Source organism: Aspergillus lentulus (assembly GCF_001445615.1).
Source record: "Aspergillus lentulus DNA, contig: Alt08, strain: IFM 54703, whole genome shotgun sequence".
In the NCBI taxonomy this organism is placed as follows: domain Eukaryota; kingdom Fungi; phylum Ascomycota; class Eurotiomycetes; order Eurotiales; family Aspergillaceae; genus Aspergillus; species Aspergillus lentulus.
Window position 1 is genome coordinate 590,396 of NW_028322118.1, and position 10,661 is coordinate 601,056.

A 10,661-nucleotide genomic window follows, 5' to 3' on the forward strand; every position below is an offset into this window, starting at 1 on the left:
TGATAACCTCTATCAGATCTACATCCAACCCGCATCAACCAACACCATCCACAACCACCAACAAGATAATTACATCTCCTGACGGAGTCAGCCTCAGTATGACATCCCCCTCTCACCGGCGCCTCCTAAAAGAAGCCTCCGAACTCGCCTCCCACCCCTCCCCACACTTCACCGCCCACCCCGTCTCCGACTCCAACCTCTACGACTGGCACTTCACCCTGGCCGGCCCGCCCCCTCCCTCCCCCTACGCCGGCGGCATCTACCACGGCCGCATCGTCCTTCCACCAACCTACCCACTGCGTCCGCCCTCCTTCCGCTTCCTCACCCCCTCCGGCCGCTTCGAGGTCAACCGCGAGATCTGTCTCAGTATCTCGGGCCACCATGAGGAGACGTGGCAGCCTGCGTGGGGGATCCGGACGGCGCTGCTTGCGCTGAGGAGTTTTATGGATGCGGATGCGAAGGGGCAGGTGGGGGGGTTGGATGTTGATGTGGGTGTGAGGAGGCAGTATGCGGCTGAGAGTCGGCGGTGGGTGTGTGATGTTTGTGAGGGGGGGAGGAGCAATGAGGAGGTACTGATGGAGTGGAGGGAGGTGTGTCGTGCGAAGGGGGTGGAGGTTGAGGAGGATGAAGTCCAGGGTACTACTCCAGAGAAAACTGAAGCAGGACCCGAACGAGAACCGGAGGATACGAATGCAAAGACAAATACAATTGCAAGTGCAGAGACGACGACTTCTCACCAGGAGTCGGAATCAATGCCGTCGAGGGATGCTGCGCCGCAGCGGGTAGAGGCACAGGTACCGGTGCCATCTGCGCCTGCAGAGGTAGCTGCACCTGCACCTGCACCAGCGCCAACACGCACGACTCCAGTCCAGACTACGACTACGACTACAACTACTTCTCGACCTACTATATCAGATGCACCGTGGCTGGATCGAGCCATCCTGGGCGTTCTTGTTGCGTTGGCCTTTATGATTGTACGGCGGCTTGCAAAGTCGGAGGAGTTTTAGCTATTAGCGCTGTCGTTCTTTCTATCGTGGGCTGGTCCCGGGGAGTATTTGGGATATCTTATTGCTTTTGGTTGGAGTTTGGTGCATGCATGGAGTGATGTTATTCCAAGGTTCTCTGGATTAAGTCCGGATTGAGTCTTGAAACTTTATTCAAGGTTGGCGTTTCAGACAGTACTATACAGCTTGTTTGATTAGATATCATTACATCAGAGTCAAATAGGAGAGAGCCAGATATCATGCCAACACCATCCACCACCATTCTTGAACTTGCCATCCGGTCGTCTCCTCAACGAGTTCTCCATCCTCGTTCTCCCTGCATAAAACTCCCACATCTGCCATCCATTTCAACAAGAGCAGTACCTCCCACGCTCCCATTGATGGTTGCACCATGCTCGCAACTCCCTTGGCACTGATCCCGGGACGCACCGCGACGATCCCCACGACGGCCGCCACGGCAAACTCCCAGAGCACCCTGACAAAGTTGCCATGGATATCAAACCACAGGGGAATCTTCTCAGGAACGAATTCCCCTTCGCTGATGGCAGCACGGGGCGGACACGGCGGGGGCGTATTGGCGACTTTCTCCTGGATAGGATTGCCGTATGTATAAGACGCCTCGACTGGCTGCACCTGGACCACAAAGCGCAACTTGTCTTTGTCGATCTGTCTGGTTAGGTAGCCGCCGTCTGTCAGCCCGAATTTGTCCCGTGGGGGATCCTTCGGTTTCAGAATGATCCTGCGCTCGGCGGCGAGGTTGATCAGGGCGAGGATGTCGCCGTCTTCCGCGTGGTAGTTGATGGTGAACGAGCCGGTGCTTTGCAGCGCCGGATCCAGAGTCCCGGTTTTGAACCGCGCGGCTCGCCGGAGCTGCGTGACCTCGATGTTGCGTCTGCGGCCCAACATGTGCAGGAAGAACTCGGTAATGTCGTAGTTGCGGCCCGGTGTAATGCGTCCTCTGTTGCCCTGTGATACGACCCGCTCCGTTGTCAACGACTGCAGCGCATCGTCGACAAGTCTGCCTCCGAAATTAGCCAGGGCCTGCCGGGCCTCTGCGGGCCGGTATGACTCCTCGGGTGCAACGATGTTGGCTCGAACCCACGTCTTGGCCACTTCCAACCGCGCAAGCTCGGCCTGCCGTGCTGTAGGCTGCGCCGGTTTCTCAGGTAAGGGGATGGCGAAAGGAACGCCTGCGTAGAGAGCACGTCTGCGGTTCACAGTCACTCCATGCGTATTCTGATAGAGTTCATCCAGCGTAACCGGCGCCTCCTCGCGCAGCTCGAACACGCTGTCGAACTGGTCCTTCGTAGCAGGAAGATCCGGCAGCTTCTCGGACTTGGGAATGTCCAGCTCTGCCTGTGCCCAGTCGACAACCCTCTCCCAATCATATCCTTCCAAGTCATCGTAATTGATCGGCGGCACCTGGCCATTCGCGTATGCTACAATAAACCGCTCCTGAAAGTCACTCTGCATCTTCGCTACCTGCAACCGGTTTCTGCTGAGAATGTTCTTCCCCCGCTCTTGGATCATTTTGGGGTCCTGGGTAGGGAAACTCTGGCAAACCAGCTGCCAGTCAACGATCTTGCCCTCGTAGCCGCCGGCTAGTGCCCTAACGACCACAATCGCAGTCAGAATCCTTTCTGCTATCAGACGTGGCAGATGCTGAAGAGCTCTGTTCCGACGGGCAGCCGGTCGGTTCGGCAGTTTTGCCACAACAACATTTCTAGCTCCCTCGGCGGCTAGTTTCTCCAAGCGACGGTTTTGCGGTACGTAGTCGTTGCGCCGTCTGCGTGAGTCGGCGGAGAACAGCAGATCCAGTGCATCTAGCGAGTCGTCCGAATCTTCAGAGTCAGAGGAAACTTCGGATTCCGAAGGCTCTTCCAATTCCTCTGCCTCTTCTGCCTCTTCTGGCAGAGATTTCTCGGGTTCAAGTAATTCCAAACGGCGAGCTGCTTCTCTGATCTTCCTGACTCTCGGAACCCGCACCCTAGGATAGGCGCTCTGATCAATTTCAAACTGGAGATCCCCTTCTATCGTGACTGCTTCTGGAAAATCATCGAACGTTTGGTTGATAAAAGAAAACTCCTGGCCCTCTTCGGCAGGTTTTTCAAGGATGAATTCTTCGTTTTGGAGCTCCCACCTCAAAATCGCACCTGTTTCACAGACGAGCTTGCTTGTGCGTGGATCCACAGCTTTAGACAAGTCCACTGGGGGCCGCTTTACCTGGTTCAAGACGTCGTCCAGAGATTTCGGAAATCGGAAGGCAGCTCTTGCACGGGCAACGGCCGCAGCTCGGACCGCTATAAGCCCGGCCTCTGTCGAGAAGGTGCCCGTGCTGGAATGAAACGTCTGTACTGGATTCATGAACATAGCATAAGGCGCCATGAGTGAAATAGGCATCCAGAGGCGTTTCAGTTTGCGGGGAGCTCTGGCAGCTTCCTCTTCTCCAGCGAGGCCGTCGGCTGGGGTGCGATGCTTCAGGATGCGTTTCCGTTGTTGACCCTTTCCTCGATCCTTGGAGATGGGCCCCAGATCGCGTTCCAGAGAGTCCCGTGCGGGCCCGCGTTGAAGTCTGGCAAGTCGAACAACTCCAGAGGGACGTAGAATCTCCGTGTCAGACTGGAGGCGCTGCAGCAGCCGTCGTTGAATACTCTGTCCCTTTCTCTTCTCCAGAGCCAAAACAAAGGCTGGCTTCTGATGTAAATGCACGGTAATCCCACGCTCGATAGGGAGTTTCGCCATCTTGGGTTCGCCGCTCGGCGTACTCTTTGCACTTTTCGCACTCGACTTGGTCAGTTCGGGATCCACTTCAACACCGGGTGGGAAGTAGTATCGAGCGGTCGTGGTAAGTATCTTGTGCTGCAAGTCTTTGATTGTTGGATGATCAGGCTGCAATTCAGGCTTGGCGACAATGCTCTTTGTTACCATTACCCCTTTGCTGTCCCTCCCACTGAATGTGAACTGCCGAAGTTTGCCTGCATCAATCAGGTGTTTAATAGATGTCTTGACCGTTCGCATGTCTGGCTTCTCCTTGTACTTCGTCTTCTTCCATGCAGTTGCAAATGGATACCATATTTCGGTACCCATGGAGTATGCGCCTCCAGCTTTCTCAATAATATCCATGATAATGCTCCTGCGTAAGACCGCAACAGAGCCTAGCTTGTCTTGCCTCTTTGTGCGCGGTCGATGCCCCTCTGGCGTCTGCGATACGTCGCGCTGCTCAACCTCTGGTGTCCCGTCAGTGGGTTTCAGGTCGATAACGTTGGCTTTTTGGATGTTATGAATAGCGGCGCCTGATTCGGCAGTTGCAGCCGGAGTGGCCTCATCCACTGCCATATCCTTGCGTGCTGTGTCCTCCAATGGCGTGCCGATTGCTCCTGCGTCAACCGGGCGGTGTTCTCCATTCTCGCCTTTGGTCGGCTTTGATGGAGCAACCTGCTTCCCAACGTTTTCCATGATGGCTGCCGGAGAAAGAGTTGAGGCAGTTTCTTCACCTCGCAAAGCTAGAGGTTCATATCGACGCTTTTTGTACGGTGTCTCTAAGTTTTGACGAGGCTGTGACAGGCCGACTTGCTTTTTTTCTGCTGGTGACGGAGCTTGTGTCATCTCAGAGGCTAGTCCTTGCCTGCTCTTGTCGACTGCAACATCTTCCCCGGTAGGAATTGGAGACGGCTCCCTCCTCCGTTTGCTGGCCCGAGAAGGAGCGTTCTTGACGGCGTCGATAGAACGCTCACCGGTCTGCTGTCCGTCTGAAAATGGTTCCTCAGACCTTGAGACTTCAGCCTCAGCGACTTGCCGAGAAACCTCGGTGCCTTCAAGGCGCTGCTGTTTAGATGGTCTTTGATGATCCGGCTCAGCTTCTGCGTCAAGGGGAAACCGACTCCGAAGCGTTCTTTTCGTACCTCTCGAAGGAGTGTCCGGCGCTGCAGAAGTCGTTGCAGGGGTGTTGATCGCAGTAAATGAGGGAGCAGGAGTTGTTTCAACACTTTGGGCGAGAGAAACTTGTTGACTAGTGCTAGCAGCTTCATCTTCTGGTTCGCCTTCCGGGCTCTCAGTAAACCAAGGCAGTGATGCTAACTTTGGCGACCTGAAAACTGCAAGGCGGGAGATTCTCGGACGACCTTGTCGTTTCCCCGCGGGTCTGCGTCGTCCCCGAGGGGTGATGTACACACCAGGTTCTGTACGCTCAAGGAGCAAGACACTGTATTCAGTCCACGTTTCATCCAGCCCCAGCGCCTCGAGTTTCTCTTTTTCAGACATCCCTCGAAATCTCTCTTCGTCGCGTTGCGCTTTCTTCAACCGCTTGATAGCCAGGTGGTCTTGTTCAGGAATGACATCCCCTTCCAATTCAGACAGATGTTCCTTTTTGAGCTTGGGTTTGTTGGGGGTTCCTTTCGGACGTCCGACTCGATTCATACCTGGCAAGCCGAAACGTATTACTGATTGAGAGTTAACACCAGTGATTCACTTATTGGCAGGGGCCTAACTTACCATAGCTACCATCCTTCAGCCGTAACGGCATAGGATCATTTCCAGTGCAATTGTAATCTGCTGGATTGACTGCCAGGATGCCAGCCAGAAGCGATGCATTGCCATTCTTGATAAGCTCCTTCGTAGGGACGGCTTTGAGCAATCCATTCTCGTCTAGATCGGGAACAGCATCTATGGGCGGTACAGAAATTTTCTCTGCCTTGGTGTTTCTGGGGACAAATTCGACAGCTTCCCACGATGCCTCTCCGGCATCAACGAGTTTTTGGAAGTTGGCCGTTGAGTAATGGATATAATGCGTGATGGTCTTTTCAAGTGCCGTGTCTCGCACAATGGCTAGATGGCGCAGATGCAGGGGCTGCGACAATTGCCAGCATTCCACTAACCGGGCCAAGGTGTTTTCAAGTGGTCTGCGGAAAAAGCTCCCGAAACCGGCTCGCAGGATGTCCTAAAGGAGGTCAGCAGAAGCCACTTCGCACATTGCGTTAACCATTTGCACACTCACAAGGTTGGTAATCCCGGAGGTTCCCGCTTGGTCGACAAGGTCGAATATCTGGTTATGTATATTACGATCCGGAGACCAAGCAGGAATCGTTCGACCAGCCTCCTCCACGTCCCCCTCTTGCTTGACCATACCAACAGCTTCGTCAGCCCGGGCAGAAGTGAAATCTTCACCGGCATCAGCTGGACCCGCACCGTCTTCCAGCTCTAACCCATCTTCCTGCTCGAGGTCGGTGTAGATGTTTTGACTATATTCATGAAATAGCTCATAATCCCTCTCTGTTGGCTCCCGAACTAGCATCACACAGGGATGCAGCTTCTTCATATCATGCGCATACTGGGACGACGCCCTAACGCGCTTGAGCACACCGATACGCTCGAATTTGCGCAGGGCTCGGGAGAGAATTCTCCATCGCCAGGGATCGGCAAACCCGAGAGCACTCTTGAGATCGGTGCGGGCAATAATCTTGTACTCCCGGAGTATGGCGAAGAGCTTGTCGTTGAAGTCCCTAAAGTCAATAAGGCGCTCGTCCTGGTCGCCCGCTGTGCCAGCACCAGAAAGGTCGGACTTGGAGAACCTCCGCAGCACGCAGAGACTGGTCCGTACAGACTTGATCTGTATCGCCCTTTTCTCAATGTACCCCTTTTCTTGCAGCACGTCGGTTCGCTTGGGGACGGAACGCTTATCCTGGCCGCTAAGTTTGACTAGATCTGTTTGGAAGATTCCATTGGATTTCTGGGACGCAATGATGGAGAGAAGTGCGAATTCCAATGGAAGCACTTTGGTCTCATCCGGCTCATGACCAGCCACCGCTAGCCATCTCCTTTCCCTAGAGACGAAAACCCGGACCGCATGTTCAGGGTCCGCCTCAAGAGCGAGTCGCTCAGCATCTTGCAGGTGCAGATGATTACTCTCTCGGTCTCTCCCGACTGAGACTTCTGGGTGTCTTGTCAACCAAGACCAGACTTTTTCCTGGAATGGGCGATCGACAGTATGACCCCTTGAAGACGTCTCATGCGCTGTGCTGGAGTAGAATGTGTCGATGAAAGTCAAGATATCCGCAGGAGATGCGCCTATGCATGTTAGTTTAGTGTAAGGGTGGTGAATGAGGCACGATGTGATGACGAAGCTAGAGAATATACATGACGGGCATCCTTATTGGATGAATGGCAGGAACACAACACTAAGGCTGAGTATGCTTAAACTAGTAGTCGGTGCGGATGCAGCAACATGCAGGAATAGCGGGAAAAAAAAAAACAAGAAGTACGACACCAGAGATGTGAGAAACAAACCCACCTTGGTCGCCACAGAGCGCAATCTCCGCGAGAAGATGATCAATCAAGTCTTGTAAGCTTGGAGCCATCTTTTCTCCATTGTTCTAAGACAGCCGGTAGGGTTGCTGGACAAACAAGATATCATAGCATACAACGGAGAAAAATTCTGCTATCGTTGGTAAATTGAGGCAGGAGACGAGATTCGAACCGCCGCCGTAGGAGTTAAAAAAAAGGTGTCATGAGCAGAAGAAACGAGAAACTGGACGAGAGGCGAAAATAGTCACGTGATTTGCATCAAGAATGCAGACCATCAAAAATATCGAACTACCAGGTAGGTATATTATTGATACCATTTATTCGTCTACAGCAGGGGGGCATTTGGAGGGCAAATAGATGACCAGACAATTACGATGAATAACAAAAAGAAACAAGAAATGACAAGGGTGGGATTCGAACCCACGCCCCTTGCGAGACACGGAAACTGATGATCAGTTTATAGGTTCAGTTCCTGAACCGTGCTCCTTAGACCACTCGGACACCTTGCCTTTGATGCTACAGAATTTGTAGAAAGTGCTATATGTTGAAATTATATTTTATCGTTTAATGCTATTTCTGCATTGTATGCATAAATTAATGCCGGGATCGCCCATGATCAGCTGGGTGGGGCCAGAACCCCTCAACCGCGAATCCGTGATATGCTTTGCAGAGTTGCATAGTGTATCTATCCCTAGATTCGGTCCCTGATAGTGATCAACAAGGCAATTGTTGATGCTCATGGCTCTGTATTATCAGTCGCGATGATTGACAATTGATACGGCCATCGAATACAAAGAACTAGTAGTGACAGTATGTGTCGCCGCTAGATATTTAAGCCAACAGCATGGCAGCGCTAGGCATACATCACCCGACCCACGAACCCTGTGTCCATCGTAGATCAAGTTATATCATCTAGACTCGTTGCCAATGTGCTTCGATTGCCAGCCAAATCAGAAATGTCATAACATGATGATATTCAAATACCAAGACCAAGACAAGAAAATATGACAGCTCATCGACGATTGCGGTCGGATGACATCATCCGTTGCGAGGCCCGTTACGTCAGGCACCACGCCGGTTGGGGGCCTCAGGAAACCAAGTCCGTCTATCAAAAGAAACCTTAAAAAAACACACACGCCAAAAAACTATCGAAGCCGTCAGTTCCGAGCGTATCCGTCTCGGATGAAAATAATAATAAAGCTTCAAGTCGCCTCTTTTCAGCTTGACTTGCCACGGTCTACTCTTCCGTTGTTCCTCACCATTACTTCCCAGCGCCCTCATCAGCGCCTTGCCATGAGTTTCACGATCTAACCACTCTTATCTCCGAAAGCATCGCCATCAACAATACAAACCGCCACTCTGGACTGATGGAAGAGGGAACTTCTACCACGGTGCCTCTGGAGCCTCCACCACTCCCTTATTCACTGCGTACGAGAAAGAAATCTATCGCCATCTTTTGGACCATTTTTGTGCTCGATACACTGGCCCAACCTCTGGTGCTGTACTGGGCCCTCTGGTACGCCACGGATTTGTCGCACAATGTGGGTAAGTTATCCGCTCTCTCGTTGTAGGAGCTATGGGCTTGGACAGACTGCTCATATCACCACGAATAGTCTTCTCCATCGTCACTGCGTCCCTCGGAGGTGTCTCCGTCTTCGAATACTTTTACCGTCTCTATCACTTGATCCGAAAAGATTCAAAGTCTCGACCATTGAACGCAAGGAAATCATGGGTAGGCTAAGACAAGAAAGACCAATTATGCGATAGCAGGTGCTGACATTTGGCGATAGCTGGATTTCTTCCATATCAATTTCACAATTGTCTGGTTGATTCTGGCAGTTGAGCTCATTGTGTAAGTGCCGCAAGTCTGCCCAGCCGTCTTCGGAGTAACCAAGCTGAACAACCTTTCCAGTGGTACGGTGCCTGCGGAACCATATGGTATGTTTCCATGCTCGAGTTTCGTTCTTCCAAACGCCCTCCGCATTGCTAATGATCCGCCCAATTGAACAGTACGCCTCGTCGCCATGGTCCTTCCCACCGTAATGTTCTACTTCGGTGGCGTCTACCTTACCCTCGATATGCTCCGCATCTGTGGATTCAAAGCCCCCTTCCGTATATCCTCCACACCAAAGGGCTCCGTGATGCCCACAGCCCTCTACGTCCTCATTGAAGACGTCGTCGCCGTCGACGGAGGCGGCGGCCAGATCTACCGCTACGCTCTGCGCACCCGATACCTTTCGAGTCCATACTTCCGGCGCATGCTCTTCGAAATGAACATGTTCTGGGCCGGAGGTTCAATCGTCTGTGCAGCTGCCATTACCGCCATAATCTTCACGACCTCGGAACCCGTCGCCTACACTGTACGTTCCCATTCTCACATCCCGCAAACTAACATAAGACAAACCACTAACATTCGAATAGCTGGGCTGGTCCCTCCCCTTCGCTTGGGCCGGCGTCTGGACCCTCATCACCATCCCCTGGGTGCAAAGCGACCTTCGCCGCGAAAAGAAAGCCTGGAGCAAGAATCGCGGGCAAGGAGACGTGCCCACGTACACCGATGTCGTCGGCGCCCCGACGGCCCGGACCCGTCTGGAATCGGTCCAGGACCACGTCCAGGACCACCTCCCGAGTTTCTTGCCCTGGGTGCGGGAAAAGCAGTCGTCACCGACTACTCCGTCTGATGGCCACTCGAACGTGTGATCGTCCTGTTGACATTTTCTTCAATCAATCCAAATTTCAAAGCAGTCTAACAAGTTTTAACGGTCGTTGTGCTATTATGAATGAATGCATCTGGCGTTGGGATGGAGCTGTCAATTCACGAACACGGGAACATCGGAGCGTCTTTCATTATTCGAACACAAGCAGAAGCTATGGCGAGATGTGTGATGTAGATAGATACCCTAGCGGTTGTTTCGGTATGATTTTTTTTTCTTCTTCTTGTATTTCTCCAATTGTATCAACACTTTTTAAGTTTCAGTCTCAATGTCTTTTTCAATATCACACTGTACTAGTAAGTATTATCAGGTCTGCCACCTCCACGGAGCTAATTGTAAGAAGCTCTCTGTTGAATAAAAAAAGATGCTATTCCTATTTCCATCTATCCATCCTTGGTATCCAAAACCGAGTAAGCTACTCCCAACAGGGCGCCTCAACTATGTACTAGAAGTATAACCCACGCCACCAGGAAATGCAACCAACTCGATCTAATCCCTCTCAATCGCCGTATTCCCATTTCGGGGGGGAAAAAATATTAAGAAAAAAAAAATGGGAAAAGAAGCAACAAGACAGTGGGAGAAGAGAACTGTATAGCGCTCAAATGCAGAACAACACGCTCGCTGGAGGAGAATCGATCATATA

The 10,661-nt window shown here is 52.2% G+C and overlaps 3 protein-coding genes and 1 non-coding gene across 4 annotated transcripts; 2 read left to right on the top strand and 2 right to left on the bottom strand.

Annotated features, from left to right (window-relative positions):
• Window positions 1-98: 98 nt before the first annotated feature.
• Window positions 99-1,007, top strand: ALT_3459 (ubiquitin-conjugating enzyme E2; the record flags this gene model as incomplete). Its single annotated transcript, XM_033562506.1, has 1 exon — window positions 99-1,007. One exon carries the CDS (start codon window positions 99-101, stop codon window positions 1,005-1,007), a length of 909 nt encoding a protein of 302 aa, XP_033418397.1.
• A 234-nt stretch (window positions 1,008-1,241) lies between these two features.
• Window positions 1,242-7,357, bottom strand: ALT_3460 (uncharacterized protein; the record flags this gene model as incomplete). The annotated part of the gene is made up of 4 exons (XM_033562507.2): window positions 1,242-5,443; window positions 5,496-5,940; window positions 5,998-7,067; window positions 7,291-7,357. 4 exons carry the CDS (start codon window positions 7,355-7,357, stop codon window positions 1,242-1,244), a joined length of 5,784 nt encoding a protein of 1,927 aa, XP_033418398.2.
• A 346-nt stretch (window positions 7,358-7,703) lies between these two features.
• ALT_t078 lies at window positions 7,704-7,813 on the bottom strand. The gene is made up of 2 exons: window positions 7,776-7,813; window positions 7,704-7,747 (listed from the first exon to the last, which is right to left on the bottom strand). It is a non-coding gene; the product is annotated as a tRNA-Leu (tRNA).
• Window positions 7,814-8,671: 858 nt separating this feature from the next.
• ALT_3461 (uncharacterized protein) lies at window positions 8,672-10,004 on the top strand (the record flags this gene model as incomplete). The annotated part of the gene is made up of 6 exons (XM_033562508.1): window positions 8,672-8,849; window positions 8,918-9,036; window positions 9,095-9,156; window positions 9,217-9,242; window positions 9,315-9,664; window positions 9,726-10,004. The coding sequence occupies 6 exons, from the start codon at window positions 8,672-8,674 to the stop codon at window positions 10,002-10,004; spliced, it is 1,014 nt and encodes a 337-aa protein (XP_033418399.1).
• Window positions 10,005-10,661: the final 657 nt, after the last annotated feature.